This window comes from Gavialis gangeticus, unplaced genomic scaffold (assembly GCF_001723915.1).
Source record: "Gavialis gangeticus isolate Ggan-Ray unplaced genomic scaffold, GavGan_comp1, whole genome shotgun sequence".
In the NCBI taxonomy this organism is placed as follows: domain Eukaryota; kingdom Metazoa; phylum Chordata; order Crocodylia; family Gavialidae; genus Gavialis; species Gavialis gangeticus.
In genome coordinates this window covers 19,889,211-19,903,700 of record NW_017729014.1, presented here as the reverse complement: position 1 = coordinate 19,903,700, position 14,490 = coordinate 19,889,211, and the positions used below count along the sequence as shown (strand labels likewise).

Genomic DNA, 14,490 nt, shown 5'->3' with positions numbered 1-14,490 from the left:
AACAAAAATACCGCTCCCTACCCCTGTACTGGCAGTCAGATTTTCCCCCCGCGACAGCCTGCCCCCCGCCATTCCCCACCCCCCGCAACCTCCAAACCTCAAAATCTGAAGCCCTGATTGCAGAGATTGAAGCTTCTAATTGCACTTCACTTTCCAAAGCCGCATTCGTTTATCATAAAGGGTGCACATTTCCCCTGCTACAGTTTCCACGGCCAGAGGCCCTGAGGGCCAGCTCAGAAATGGAGGGAATTAATTACATTTTTTTAACTCCCCTTCTTTTAAAGTATGGGAGAGAGTGATGAAACGTCCGGGGGGAACTGAGAGACTATAGAGACGGTGGTAAGGAGGGGGTGGCAGCAGGAAGGGAGGGGGCCTATTCTTTCATCCACGAGGGTCCATTGTACAATAACCTCTGTCCCGCGACAGACCCCGACCCCTCTCTCTCCCCCGGTGAACAGAGAGGCTGGAAACGAGACCACGGGCTCCTAGCGCCGGGGCTGCTATTGACTTCCCCCAAAGTGCGAGCTCACGCCAAGCCTGTGACTGATTTGGGGCAGCAGCAAAGGAAAAGGAGACGGGGAAGGGGGAGAGAAACCATTGATGAGAGGGAGGGGAAGGGAAGGCTGTCAATCACTGTGATTGGCAGGGAACAGATTCCCCTCCAGATAAAACCTTACAGATGTGGAGTGAGTATTGATTTTTAGTTAGTGACGGTAATGCACCAAGAAGTAATAAATTATCGGAAAGCAAGGTCAAAAAAGGAAAGGTAAAAGGACTCTGCATTCTTGAGGAGGGATTACTCCAGCTGCCCCCAACTTCCCAAAGTTCAAAAGTTTGCTGGAAAATTGGCTTAACCAACTGGAACAAAATGCCAGGTAACCCTGGCCCAGCCAGGCTAGAGGCCTCTCCTCCATGCCTTGGCTTTTATAGGGTTGTCATTACTGGGTGGCTGTACAGGAGAACGCCTGCGGGCATGGAAGAACCCATGCTCCGCTGTTGTTTTGATTGCCGTCGAGTCTGGAAATGAGCTCGGGACTCCCCCGTGTGAGGGTTCGAGAAACACAGCGTATAAAACAATCCCTGCTTCAGAGACCTTCCAGACTAAAGAGCCTGGCTACAACGGGCAAAAGAAGCATTGCCGCCTCTGGTCTACAGTGCTCTTCCCTTCAGCCACCCCTCGCAGTTGAGGATGATTGTCTTATCGGTGGGTTGGCAGACGGCTGACGAGGCCCGTCCGGGATCGACAGAACCTGTTGCGACGCCGGCACGCGTGTCTGTGCACGGTGGGTGGCTCTGGATCCTTGATTCGGTCTGCAACGCACAGTTTGTCCCACTTTTCAGTCTCCTGCCATCATCCTAAGGTTTCAGAGTACTGAGATCCTTAAAGCAGACTCTTCCTCCATTTGGGGTGATCCTGGGTGGGAGATTCGCATGAGTTGATGTCCATATTGCATTTGTTCAAGTTGCTCTTAAGGACGGTCTTGAAGTGCTTTCGCTGCCCTCTTCTTGGGTGTTTACAGTTAGGGAACCAGGGAAGAGATGGTTTAAGTCAGAGGTTTCCAACCCCTGGGCCACGGCTGTGAAGGGTTGGCTGCCAGACCAAAAGCCTGGAAGTGACCGGCATACTGCGGACCAGCAGCCAACCCTTTTTTATACTGAGTTAAAAAAAGGCATGCTGCCAGTCCGCAGTATGCTGGTCACTTCCGGCCGGCAGTATGCTGGTCCGCAGCGTGACGGTTTGCGGTCACTCCCACTCTGCGGTCACTTCTGGTCCATGGTTTGCCAGTCTGCAGTCTAAAAAGGTTGGGAACCACTGGTTTAAGTGACTTCTCCAAACTCACACACGAGGCTAGAGATGGGAATTGAAATCGTGAGTGCCACTAGGCCATCCATCCATCCCAAAACACTAGGCCAGCCATCCAGCCATCTTTCTTCTTATGGAGGATTAGTATAGAAGCATCTATCTGGTGCATGCTCTTTTCTTTTTTGATCTTTGTCCAAAAGGAGCTGGATATGTGATGTGCAGGAACCCGGGACATGGCTCCTCCTCTCCTCATATGTACGTGTTGGGATGCTCTTGGCTTCTAATACAATAATCTCATTTTTGTACCATGGTATCTTATGTTCTAGGATCGCACACCTCTTTACAGAATTAATTCAGCATTGTGACATTCTAATGAGATATTATAATATTCATAAGGAGTCTTTAGTGAGCTGAAGTGACTTACTCAAAGTCTTGTGTAGAGCTTGGAGGGGACCCCAAAATGATGCTGTGCACAAGGCCATGAAACTTGGTTGTTTTTCTTTGCAGGAATTCAAACAGGTGCTTTCTGCAATTCAGCTTTCATGAGTTTGGCCAATGCAGGTCTGACTCCTTTATCACCCTACATCCTTCTGTCTCTGTCTTAAAGTGAGTGTAAATGTAATCCTTGCTGAGTCCTCTTGCCACTCACAGGGCACTGCAAAGCAGCCAATTTGGGGTGGGGGAGGAAGGAGCAAGGAACCCCTTCGATCCTAGGGACTTTTGACTGAATTTCATTTTGTCTCACCTGATTTCTACCTGAACCAGCCCCAAATTTGTACTCTTAGTCCCCGGGTCCCAGACAGTTTAGCAGGGCGTGAGAGAGGAAGTGATGCCTTCCCCATCAGTGAGCTGAGCTGTTGCTTTACAAAAATGACAAATAGCAGCATCTTCTGTAAGCTGAGACGTGAGTCCAGCCAAGTACAAAATTAGACCATTCGATATCTAACAGCTAACATCTGTATATGACCACGATAAAGAACTCAGCTGGCCAGATGTTGGCCTCATAGACCATCAGTGCCGTCCTACCTGCTTCGCCTACCTGCTTCATCTGTGTGCCACATGAAATCAAGTGACGTTAAACGGTGGCTGTCAGATATACAGGCTGCCCATCCAGATACCATCAACTCACCCAATGTGCTCATGCAGCTCAGGTGATGTACTCAGAGCCTGCAGAATCTCAGCTTTAGTTTAAAGAAAAGAATAAATTGCTGATCCTCTGGACTTGGACAAACACCTTCCACGCACAAACGACTGCAGCGTTGCTTTGTCCCAGGAGCCCGATGCCCTTGCTTTAGAGCATCCTGTTACCTGAAATCTGAGTTCTCAAAGACCGCGGGAGTTCTGGGAATGGCTCCTGTAGGAGCCTTTAGGAAAGGGTCCTCAGTTATTTTAAGATGAAAAGCCCCATTTCCTACATGGCCCCTGGAGTCGAGTTGAAGAAAAAGCTGCAGTGAATGCCCTGTGGCACTGGATCACTATACTAAGTCAGATCAATAGTCCGTCTAGTCCAGCATCCTCAAGCCGGCCATGGCCAGTAGTTTCTTCTTTCAAGCAAGGTGCAAGAATGCATACAGTTTGATATCCTCTAGCCCCAAGAGAATTTCCTCTGACCTCTGGCAGAAGCTGGCACGAGCCCTGAAGCAGGAAGGTTTGCGTCCTTCCAATGACATTTTGCAGGCTTTATTTTATTTTTATTTTTTTTGGAAGTGACTATTCTAACTCTGTCATCTCTATACACGTCAGTCCTCTTTTCTCATACCCCACGTAGCTTTCGGTCTCTGTGATATCTTCGAGCGGGGAGTCTTGCAGTCAAAGTTGGCATTGTGCGATGAATGAAAGGCCTCCTTTATCTACCTGGAGTCTGAATCATTGTGATCGTCAAGAGCGTGCAAAAGATCCCTGATGAAGCTCTCCGTGATACTTTCAGTAGCTAGGATAGGGGGTTGGGGTGCTACTGCTTTTTCCAGCCTGCTTAATAACCCTGCGTTGCTTCCCCACCATCTTCTTTGCAGGGGTGCAGCCCTTGGGGCTCTGTATCCTCAACACACAGACAAATCCCCCAAAAGAGACTCAGTCTGCCTGCGTCTGGAGGTGACATTATGTAAAGGGAAAGGTCTCTGCTGGACTCCGGAGTCCTTCCGGGGGAGGGAAAGCTTTAGAAAGCAAATGTCAGTCAGCTCCGATCGCTGAGGACCGGGCGAGGAAGGTGAGGGAGGAGGGGCGGGGAGGTGAGCCGGGTTACGGGGCTGAGTCGGGAGGGGAGTCGCCGTTCTATAGACTCCCCCCTTGTGTCATTCCAGAGACTGAATCCTTTGCATAATAGCTCACCAGGCCACTGGCAGGGGATAAAGGGCTCATTTTACCACTTGCCAGGCTCCAAATATTTTCAATTTGCCACTTTAATTGATGTCAATAAGGTTATGCTAAATTTGGAGGTTTCCAACATTTCTGCCGTCGAGCTCTGCGCTGGCCTCCCAAGGTGACCGGTGGTCCCCTGGTGAGTGGCCGGCACAAACACGGCAAGCTCGCGCTTCCCCCACAACAGCTGACGGCTCAGCCGCGATGCGCTCAAAGCTCCTCTCCTTTCCCCCCCCCGGCCCCTCCCCGGTGCCCTAGTCCTCCAGACACTTTTCGGCACTTTGCTTTACAACCATGGGTAATCTCGATTTCAATAGGCCGTTGCATCAGTGAATGCAGAATCAGGTCTCTGATTCCCAGCCCCACAAGCAAACTGGCTCTCTCCATCCCGGTTCTGTTTGCCACGAGGACAAGGTCTCTTGTAGCAGGCATTTTCTCTGCAAAGTGAATAACCCACGTTCAGCCATTTAAGGACCCGGCATGGAAAGATCATGCTGTTGAATGCTGCACTACATTTACAACCAGGTATAACATTGAGATGGGCTGAGCTAGGACCTCTACTCTCCCCCAGCTGCATTTTAAAAGCAAGGGATGGATCATCATCATCATCTCCCCATCCAGACTGGATCCAAAAGCAAAACTTATGACTCAGATCTAGTTCAGCTGGAAACCCCAAATGGCAGAAATCTTGTAGGAACAGCTGGTTTTCCATGCTCGATGCCCCTCTGGAGGACACCTCAACAGGGGTGCTCCTTGTGTCTCTAGTGCCATCACACTTGAATCTTAGTCCTCAAGTCAGATTTTAAACTGAACTCCAGCTTCAAGCTAATCAAAAGCCAGCCCAAAACACCATAATTATAAAATAATTATAATTATTATTGCTTTGGCAAATAGCAATAATAATTATAGGGCAAATATCAATAATAATTATAGCAATATAACTACCTTGCCCTTTTATAGGGATTCTCCTGCAACAGTACCCGAACTCTTCACAAAGGCTTCAGTCACAATCCCTTGTGACCTACATGAATATTATTATCCCAGTTTGTTGATGGGGGACTTCAGGCCCCAAAAGGCTGAGTCACAGAAAGTCAGTGGAAGAGCTGGCAATAAAACCAAAAAAGCCAATTCTCAGATACCTGCGATGTACGGCTTGGAAAACAGTTTGCCTCACACTTACCTGCTAAGCCCTAAGTTGGTGTTTTTGTGTTTCCTTGGCACAAACTAATGATAGCATCCCATAAAGCACTGTGCTGGAGACTGTTTTAAAAGGCAGCTCCTTGCGCCGACTGGAGGCCTTGCATGGATCTCTCATGGATGTCCTGGCTGTAATGTAGACATGAAAAAGAGGGGAAAAAACCAATATTGCATTTGTTTAAAATCACTAATCTCCCAGTGTTACACCTGCATGCGAGGAGGAAGCACTGGCTAAGTGAACTGACTGTGAAGCTGGTGTACCCACCACTGACCACATATACCTAAGCACACCGTTGACGTTGGGCAAATGATGGCAACAAGATAATTTAGGCCATCGCTTTCAAAAGCAACTACTAATCTTGGGCTCCCTGTTCACAGCCTTTCAAGCATCCACTCTTCAGTGGAGCAGCACTGCCATGAGTTGCAGGTCGTGCTCCACACCTGTATAAATTAAGTGCCGTGTCTTGGGCATCAAAAAATCAAAGTATTATCACTTCTGACAATGTTGCTCTCAGCTCCCCATGTCTCAGTCACCCCAGTATAAAGTGGGACTCAAGCTACTGACCAGCCTGACAAGGAGGTTGTGTGGGAGGATTTGTTCATGAATGTGCAGGCAGTGCTTTGAAGACATCAAATTTTGCCAGTGCTAAGCATCGGTGATGATGATTCTTCGCCCATAATCTGCTGGAGAGTTTCCATTTATGGGAATCTGAACCATCTCTGCTACCGAGCCAGATGAGGACATTGTGAGCTGGAGCTGAACTGATGCTCAAGGGCCTGAACCAAAGCTCAGTGACAGTCAAGCGGAGTCTGTCCATTGACATTTTGGTGGCCAAGACAGCAGGTGGGAGGGGACGGTTTTCCTATAAAACGGCTCGATCACATTTTATACAGCGTGCGTTTCAGTTTGATGGATAGCAATTGCTCACTTCGCCAGTGCTTCTGCCAGGTGGGCTCCCATCGCATGCCAATATTCGGTGCTTGGAACATTTCAGTCATAGATCTAATGTCCAGATATGATCATCCAGTCCAACCTTCCTCATAACACAGACCCTCCTGCATGCTTCTCGCCAGTTTAATCCTTCCTCAAGCATGTGTTGCAAAGGCACAGCAAGTGTTCCCACTTCATTTCCTGCTGGAGCTATATCTATGGCACTGGTATTACCTGCCTCTCCAGTTGGCAGGGTCAGGAAAGAAAGACCTAGGATTGATGGGCCAGACCTGTCTGTCCTCCCTCTTCCTACTGGCTATAGTGAGGCTTACAGGACCTCACGTGGCCACGGCCTGTGCTGTACGTATGGTGCGGTGGTGGGGCATCATTCCCCACGGTCTTCACTCTGGCACCATTGGCCTGTCTTCAAAGTCACTAGATACACTGGCTCTCACCAGGGCACCCCAGGTTAAGCCTCGGTGTATCAGAGCATGTCCTATCCATGGGCCTATTGACATGCTGTCCCCTTTGCTTCTCCAGGTGATGAGTATCCTGAGCAACCCCAGCGGGGTCCCTCCACAGCCCCAAGCTGACTTCTCCATCTCCCCCCTCCACGGTGGCTTAGACAGCACCAACTCCATCTCCGCCAGCTGCAGCCAGCGGAGTGACTCCATCAAGTCTGTGGACAGCCTCCCCACCTCGCAGTCCTACTGCCCTCCCACCTACAGCACCACCAGTTACAGCGTGGACCCAGTAGCTGGCTACCAGTATGGCCAGTACGGACAAAGTGAGTACCAATTGCACTGGAGAGTCAGCATGGTGGGGAGGAAGGGTAGCAAAGCCGGCAATTATACAGAGGGTTGGCTCTGCTCTCTGGATGGAGACAATCATTCCCTAGAGACAAACCCCCGTCCTCTATTGAGCTCTGCACAGGGTCCTTCACTCACTCGCTGTCTATTTGAAAAGTTTGAATTTAATATTTTAAACAAATACTGTTATATTATGGAGGAAAGACAGACCCCACCGGGGCCCTTTGGTTTCCTCATCTCCAGTTCTTTGATCCCTAATGGCCCCAGCATCACGCGCCCAGGACATGGGGGACATTTCCCTGGGAAAAAACAGTTGGACGTGACTCCCTTCAGGGCCCATCAGTGCCACCCTTCAATCATATACTCCTTCCCAGGCTCCCCAAATGAGGGCTCTGTCCTGAGACTACACTAAGCAAGGGACTGAGCTTGGCTATGCAGTCAGGAGCCCACCAGACCATCCTCTGAACAAATATTTATGGTGGATATAAGCCCACCATTCATGACTCATTAGAGGAAAACTCACAGGTCCACCGCTGCCAAAACCACCCCACCCACCAAAGTCACAAGCAAATCCAGCTCAGCCCTTATCCTGCTGCCAGCATCAGAGCACAGCCTGCTGGTGTAGGCCTGCTTCATCAGATTGCTCACTATGGCTCAAGATGAAGGGAGGGGATGCTCTCCCCTACCCTGGGGGTCTTCAAGAGGAGACTGGACAAGTACCTAGCTGGGGTCAGCGCTCTTTCCTGCCCAGGGCAGGGGGTCGGACTCGGTGACCTACTGAGGTCCCTTCCGACCCGAACATCTATGAATCTATGAAATGTGCTGTAGAGGTGGTTGAGGGGTGCAGGCCGAGGCAGGGGGACGCTAGCCGCTCTCCTGATTAGTACAAAGGGGAACGAGGAGGGAGGAGGTTAGCGCGGGAAGCTATGACGTGTTGCAAGAACTGGGCAATGCTGCGGACTGGTTTGAAGTCTAGCAAAAACCCCGCCAGCCAGGTTTGGGCCCTAGAAAGCTTAGCAAGGCACCAGCACTGAAATCCATGCTCGGACAATGATAAAACTTAGATCTGACAGTGATTTCTTTGAACTCCCAGAGCAGAGGGTGGGAAGACGGCGCCAGTCTTTGCAACCAAGTCAAACTAGGGCATTGTGACCCCCTCTAGGCTGGCAGCTGGGAGCGGCACCGAGTCATGAGGCCGTCTGCTTTGCTGCCTGAGCCAGAGCTGGCATCTGTCCATTGACTTCAGCAAGGGGTTTGGATCAGCCCCAAAAGGCCACGGTTGGGAGGGTCTGTTTCTCGTCTAGGATGGCTGGGTCACAAAAACACTAGAGACCCTGGCAAAGGGCTCACCTGCCGGTGTTAAACTAATAATCAGCGTGGTGTTGTGAGAGAGTGACCCGCGGAGGGTTAAAGGTGCATCCTCTTCCTCCTCCAGCTCTCCAGCTCGCCCATGGCTTGTCCTCAGTGACCTTTCCTTCCATTAGACTGTGGCTTTTTATTCCTCCCTCCGTCACAGCCCTTTAATGTCTTTAACTTCTATGGCTAAATGAGAACCGGCTGTGGCGGCAGACGGGATCAATAGCAGCTTTCCCCCGCCCCTCCTTTTTTTGTTTTTAGGGAGCTTGATCTGTGACCCCCTGACCTTCCCCTCGCTTCTGGATGTGAGGCTGGACACACGTGCTATTGATAAAAATCTTAAACAAATTCCAATACCATGTATTTCCAATAAAGATCCCCTTGGGCGGGACGTTAGTCACACCCCATGTGTGTAAGCGGAAAAAAAAAAAAAAAAAAAACCTGAGGAAGGGGAAATAAAATAAAATAAAATCACATAAAATAGAATACAGCAAAATAAATCAAATAGAATAAAATAGAAAGGAGGAGGGAAGGGAAGCGATCTCAAAATGAAATGCCAGGGATCCTTCCTCAGGGCACTCTCTGTTCATGCGATGGCCCAGATCCCTTTATATTCTTATACTTGTCTCCCTTCTTTGTTTCTGTCCCATGCCTCCCTCTTTGCCGCCAAGCCTTAGACTTTCATCCAGTTTCAAAGTCCAGTTTTGAGCTCACGGCTCAGTTGGCAGCGGGAACACTTGCCAGTTTATTTCAGTCAGGATCCGGGCTCCCCAACGCTCTGTGCCCAGAAGCGAATCGTGTGCGATTGGCAGAGTTAGACCAGATGTGCCACGCTCCCCCGAGGCACTCAGTCACACAGGAGCCCTTCCTGCTGCCGAGGTGAAGGTAGGTGAGAAGATTCGCACACGCGCACGCCACCTCGGCTGCTCCTCTCCTTTGCTGAGCATCGGAGTCGCTCCCTCCCCGGGAAAAACAGCCTTTTAGCTAAGCCCGGCCCTTTGGCGAGCGACCCTCCTCCCTTTCAGTGGGAGGCTGAAAAGCAAACGCTGCCCAAATCATCATCCTCTCTGTGAAGTTGGGATGCATTTAAAATGGCAAAGCCCCTCTGGAATTATGCAGACAGGACCTATATACAGAGGGCCTGATAAAGAGCTCATTCGCTTCAAGTAGCAGACTCATGGGGACTGTGTCTGTCTATGTAAGAGATGCTGAACACCTGCTACTCCTATGCTAGTCAATGAGGGATGGGAGTGCTCAGCATCTCTGAGCATGGGGCAGGCTGGCCTACACACACACACCCCTATGTGCCTTATGCTACTTTTTGTTTTGGGTTCTCCTCTCCATTAAACCGGCAACATGCAATTTTGATTTCTAGCAAGAGATGATGCAGTGCCAGCCAATGCTCCCAGAGGCACAGAAGAGAATAGTTGGGGGGGGGCGGTTCAGCCCTTTTTTTTTTCTTCCCCTTGTAATAATGTCACTACATTTCTATCACTAAGTGATGCCCAGAGCAGGATGAGCAATTTCTGTCCAGGCTTCAGAACCAACTAATTCCCAAGAAGAATTAATTTTCCCAGATCACCCTCCTCTCTCTCTCCCTTCTCGAGTGCATGTCTACATCCGTGCCTTGCAAAATGACAATGTGCATACGGCATGCACCCGGATACACACACATCCGCGCACACACCACTGCTAACCACACCTGGTGCTACGGAGACCATCTCCGGAATACATTTGCTTTGCTAGTGCAGCCTAAATGTAACCCTAGAGCAGGGGTGGGCAAAATGTGGCCCGTGGGCTGGATGCGGCCCACCGGGCCATTCTAGCTGGCCCACGGGGCCCCTAAAAAATTTAGAAAATTAATATTTATCTGCCCCAGGCTGCCTATCATGCAGCCCTTGATGGCTTGCCAAAATTCAGTACGCGGCCCTCCACCTGAAATAATTGCCCACCCCTGCCATAGGGGCTATTAAGGGGATTGTATAATGTGGTTGTCTATGATGGCCGGAGACAGGACTCAGTGCCCCAAGAGGTTCCTGCCAGTCCTATGTCCGTATGACATAAAACAGTCAAAATAGTATATAGTATGTGTGTGTATAATAGCATAGACTGCTCCCTGTGGCTGCAGGGGACAGGATGAGAAACAGCAGCCTTAAATTGCAACAGGGGAAAAATAGATTGGCTATTAGAAAGAACTTCCTAAGCGTGAGGGTGGTTAAACTGTAGAGGTATAGATTACCCAGACAGGTTGTGGGATCTCCACCACATTTCAGAGGAGGTTAGACAAACACTTGCTGGAGAGGGTTTAGACACGGAGAATCCCATCTCAAGCAGGGAGTTGGACTAGACGAACCCCTTTGATCCCTATTTGCCTCTGATTCGTGCACACCGACATCATCCGTTTGCACCACAGTACAACCGCGTAGAACCAAAAACCTTATGACGAGGCTAGGATTTTCATTCTTCCTGGGATTTCCACACACCTCCATCCACCCGCCAAAGCAGCACGCCCAGCTCCCAATCTGCTGTCCTGTGTGACTGCAGCGCCAAGAAGCCACCTGCGACTGATCTCCCTAAGAGGGATCCGCACTGCCCTTCCTACCTGAAGGTAACTTTGCCCCGCGCCCAGGTCCATTTGCCTCTCACGTGCAGCGAGGCACGAAAGCTCACATGTGGAGGCGGTGCAGCCTCTTCTGTCCCAGCCGGTGTGGAGCAGGGGTGCCAGATTAATGTGGTCCTTACAGTTCCCAGAGGCCGGAGCCGTGCTAATGATGCCGGTGATGGAACGCAGAAGCGTGAAAGGAATTCTAATAGATATGACAACTCTAATAAGAATTTGTGTCTGGAAGGGACCCCCTTGGGGGCAGGCGTCTGACAAGACGTTGATGGCTGAAATTTGTTTACTCATTGGCACCGATTGTACGTCTCCTGCCAGCTCCTTATTAATCTAATTTGAGACATTATAGCTAGCGAGAGGGAGAGACTTTGACTGAAGCTTTGCTAATGAGCAATGTCACCATCCTGCCCCATCCCTCTTCCCCGCTCAGACCAGGGGGACTTGGTGGCAAATTGGGACTCGGGGTCCTTGGTTTGCCGCGGGCCTCGCTGCCGCGTCTCCCGAGATGACCACAATGGGTGCAGCCCTCTCCTAGGAGGGCAGGAAGGAGGCAGGGAGTGAGACCAAAACGTATCGGTTTGCGGCGTACGGGTCAGGCTCTGACCTCGCTCGCACTGGTGTCGCTTCGTCGGACTCGGTGGAGTTAAGCTACGGCCACGTAACCCAGGTCAGGAGCTGGGCCTGTGGCTGGGAGGTCACCCAGGGGAGTTGAGGACATGAGGAATGACTGTCTCTGCTCATCCTGCAACTGTCCCCACCAAGGTCCTGTCCAGACTCCATCTCCTGGCAACTCCCCCAAAGCCTACGTTTGCTATGAGAAGGGGAGTTCACGTGGTTTCCAGATATTCATAGCACGTTTGGGAAAGATTCGTGCCTCTGTAGCAATAGGCGTAGAGAGATCTCAGGAGGCAACACCTGTACTTCACTCCAGCAAGGCTACCATTATAATAGACCGTTGTCTGTCTGCGCACCCAACCCTTGACTATCTGTGACTCTCCCTACGGTAGGGTGGCTGCCATCTCCGTGTGCAACTCCTCTTTGCAACCGTGGGAACTTTATCTAGACGGGAAACACTGCATTTCCCCCAAATCCCAACTCTCACGCTGTCCTTTTTTTTTCTCTCCCTCTCTTTTTCCACCCCACCCTCCCAGCTGCCGTCGACTATTTGGCCAAGAACGTGAGCCTGTCTACACAGCGTAGGATGAAGCTGGGAGAACATTCAGCTGTGCTGGGCCTCCTACCAGTAGAGACAGGCCAGGCTTACTGAAGAGCCCACCTGTGCCAACAAACCACTCCAGCAACCTGGTACCACCGGAGAAAACACCACCACCACCAGCCTTCCAGGGATCCACATGTACCCGGACCCCTCTCCTTCCCAGTTCCCCCCTACCAACTCAAGCTGCAAAGGAGATGGGAAAGAGGGGGATGGCTCTCCACATATCCAACGCTTTACTGAGTACTCTTCGAAGAGGCCAATCCAGCCTCTTCAACCATGACTCCTTCTGTGGCCACAGACAACGGGTTGGGTGCATTTATGAACCCTGATGTTCATGCCCTCCCTCCAACCCCCTTGGCCAGCTTGGCATACTGCCCACGCTTAAAGACTTTCCATTGATCTAGGTAGTTGGCATAGTCAACACTGATTCTTTTTTTCCTTTGTAAAATACTTCTTTCTTTTCTTTTTCTTTTTTTGTCTTTTTTTTTTTTTTTTCCTTTTTATTGTTGTAAATTGGTGAACATTGTATAGGAAGGAGTAACCAAGCTGATCGCAAAGGGTGATGTGATTCAGGACCACAAAAGACCTTTGGACCAAATAGAAGATTGTATCGGAAAAAAAAAAGTTAAAGGAACAGCAGACCTCCCTGCCCCCTCCCGCTCTGTTGGGTTCCCCTGGCAGGGAGGCTGCTAAGCAGGGGCAGGATTGGATGGATATTTTAATTCCTTCCAGCCTAGGACCTACGGAAAGTGTAAATGTAAATCGCTGAGCAGGGGATTGGAGCGGTTGGGGCCAGGCTCAGTTTTCCTCTTAGGGACCAAGTTCAATCTGATTGCCGCTGAAAACCATTTGCAGCAAAGAGCAGCAGGAGGCTCGGTAGCAATTGTTGGCCTGTGTGTGCGTGCGGAAGGCAGGCGTGGGACAGTCTTTAGGATGGGTGAGAAATGAAAAAGGCCCTTCTTTCACTCTGCAACTGGTGGTGTAGGAACGGGGCTGGGTGTACCAGCAAAGCCGTGGGAAGACTCGCTGTACTACTCAAAGGCAACTGCGATGAAATGGTTGTGGTTAGGAGCAGCACACAAACTGGAGTCCACACACTGCACCGGGGAGGCAGAAGGCAATAGGTATGGCCAGGCCAGAATAGTTTAACCACAAGCATAAAGAGAAGGGGGCATAACCCCCCACCACGATACATCCCTCCATACAGTACTAGACAGCGAGGGAAGCACCTTGTGCTCTTCTCCATGGATGTCTTTATTCTCCAGCCTACCAGGATAAATGCTTGCCTCTTACCACCTCCCCGTACTCTTCTTCCTCCCCTGTCATCTGATCCTTTGAGCTCCTATGCCTTTTCCTTTGTAACGCCATGTTTTATATGTTGGAAGTGAAATCTCTCACGGCCCAGGTATTGTTTTCCGCTGCCCATCTATAGAAGCCAAAACTCATCATGATGCACCAGTCTGGTGCTCAGATAAAGTTGCTTAGGAATTACAGGGTCCTTATAAGCCATGAACCACGAGGGACTTATACAGTTTACCTCTAGGTTGTGGTAAGGACCCTCGTGCACCCGGAGGAAATACGTCAGTAGGTCCCTAATCATTTTGACTTGTTCCATCCTCGTACTCCTTTGAACGGCTTCCACCAAGAACACACCTCCATTTTGCTGATCATCCTGGAAAGGATGAGGAAAGCTGTCACAACAGCAACCCACCCTGTCCCTGCCATTTAAATGATGCACAGGTTTCATGCCAGCCAGTAAACAATTTAGAGGGTCCAAAGTTGGCAGCAGATGCTGCATGGGGTCACTGCGATAGAAACCTCTGGTGTCTGCTACAGTCTTAGCTTTGGTGGGGCTGGGAAGGTGCCTGCCTCCCCACTCCCAGATTGCTAACGAGGAGGACTTCATTTATGCCTCCTTCACTGCTTCTCCTAGTTGGTCGGGTTGGAAGGGACCTGCGCAGATCATCAAGTCCGACCCCCTGCCACGGGCAGGAATGAATGCTGGGATCATATGACCCCAGCTAGGTGATTATCTAGCCTCTTTCTTTCCTCCGTTCTCCTCAAACCATCAGACCTGGCTTGTGTTTCATGCAGTCTCTTCTGGAAGGCTTCAGGCTCTCTCTGTCACCTTGCTGTGGCTCACAGCTTACCAAGACCCACGAAGTTGCCAATTGCCATGGACCATATGAAGAAGAAGTTGTC

General features: G+C 50.3%; 1 protein-coding gene across 1 annotated transcript in view; it reads left to right on the top strand.

The window, feature by feature from the left end:
* Positions 1-14,266, top strand: part of PAX7 (paired box 7) — a 182,276-nt gene extending 168,010 nt beyond the window's left edge. The window contains exons 8-9 of the mRNA XM_019511923.1: positions 6,831-7,077; positions 12,224-14,266. Of these exons, the coding sequence (XP_019367468.1) occupies positions 6,831-7,077; positions 12,224-12,339 (363 nt within the window). The 3' untranslated portion in view covers positions 12,340-14,266. The remainder of the gene's footprint in view (positions 1-6,830; positions 7,078-12,223) is intronic.
* Positions 14,267-14,490: the final 224 nt, after the last annotated feature.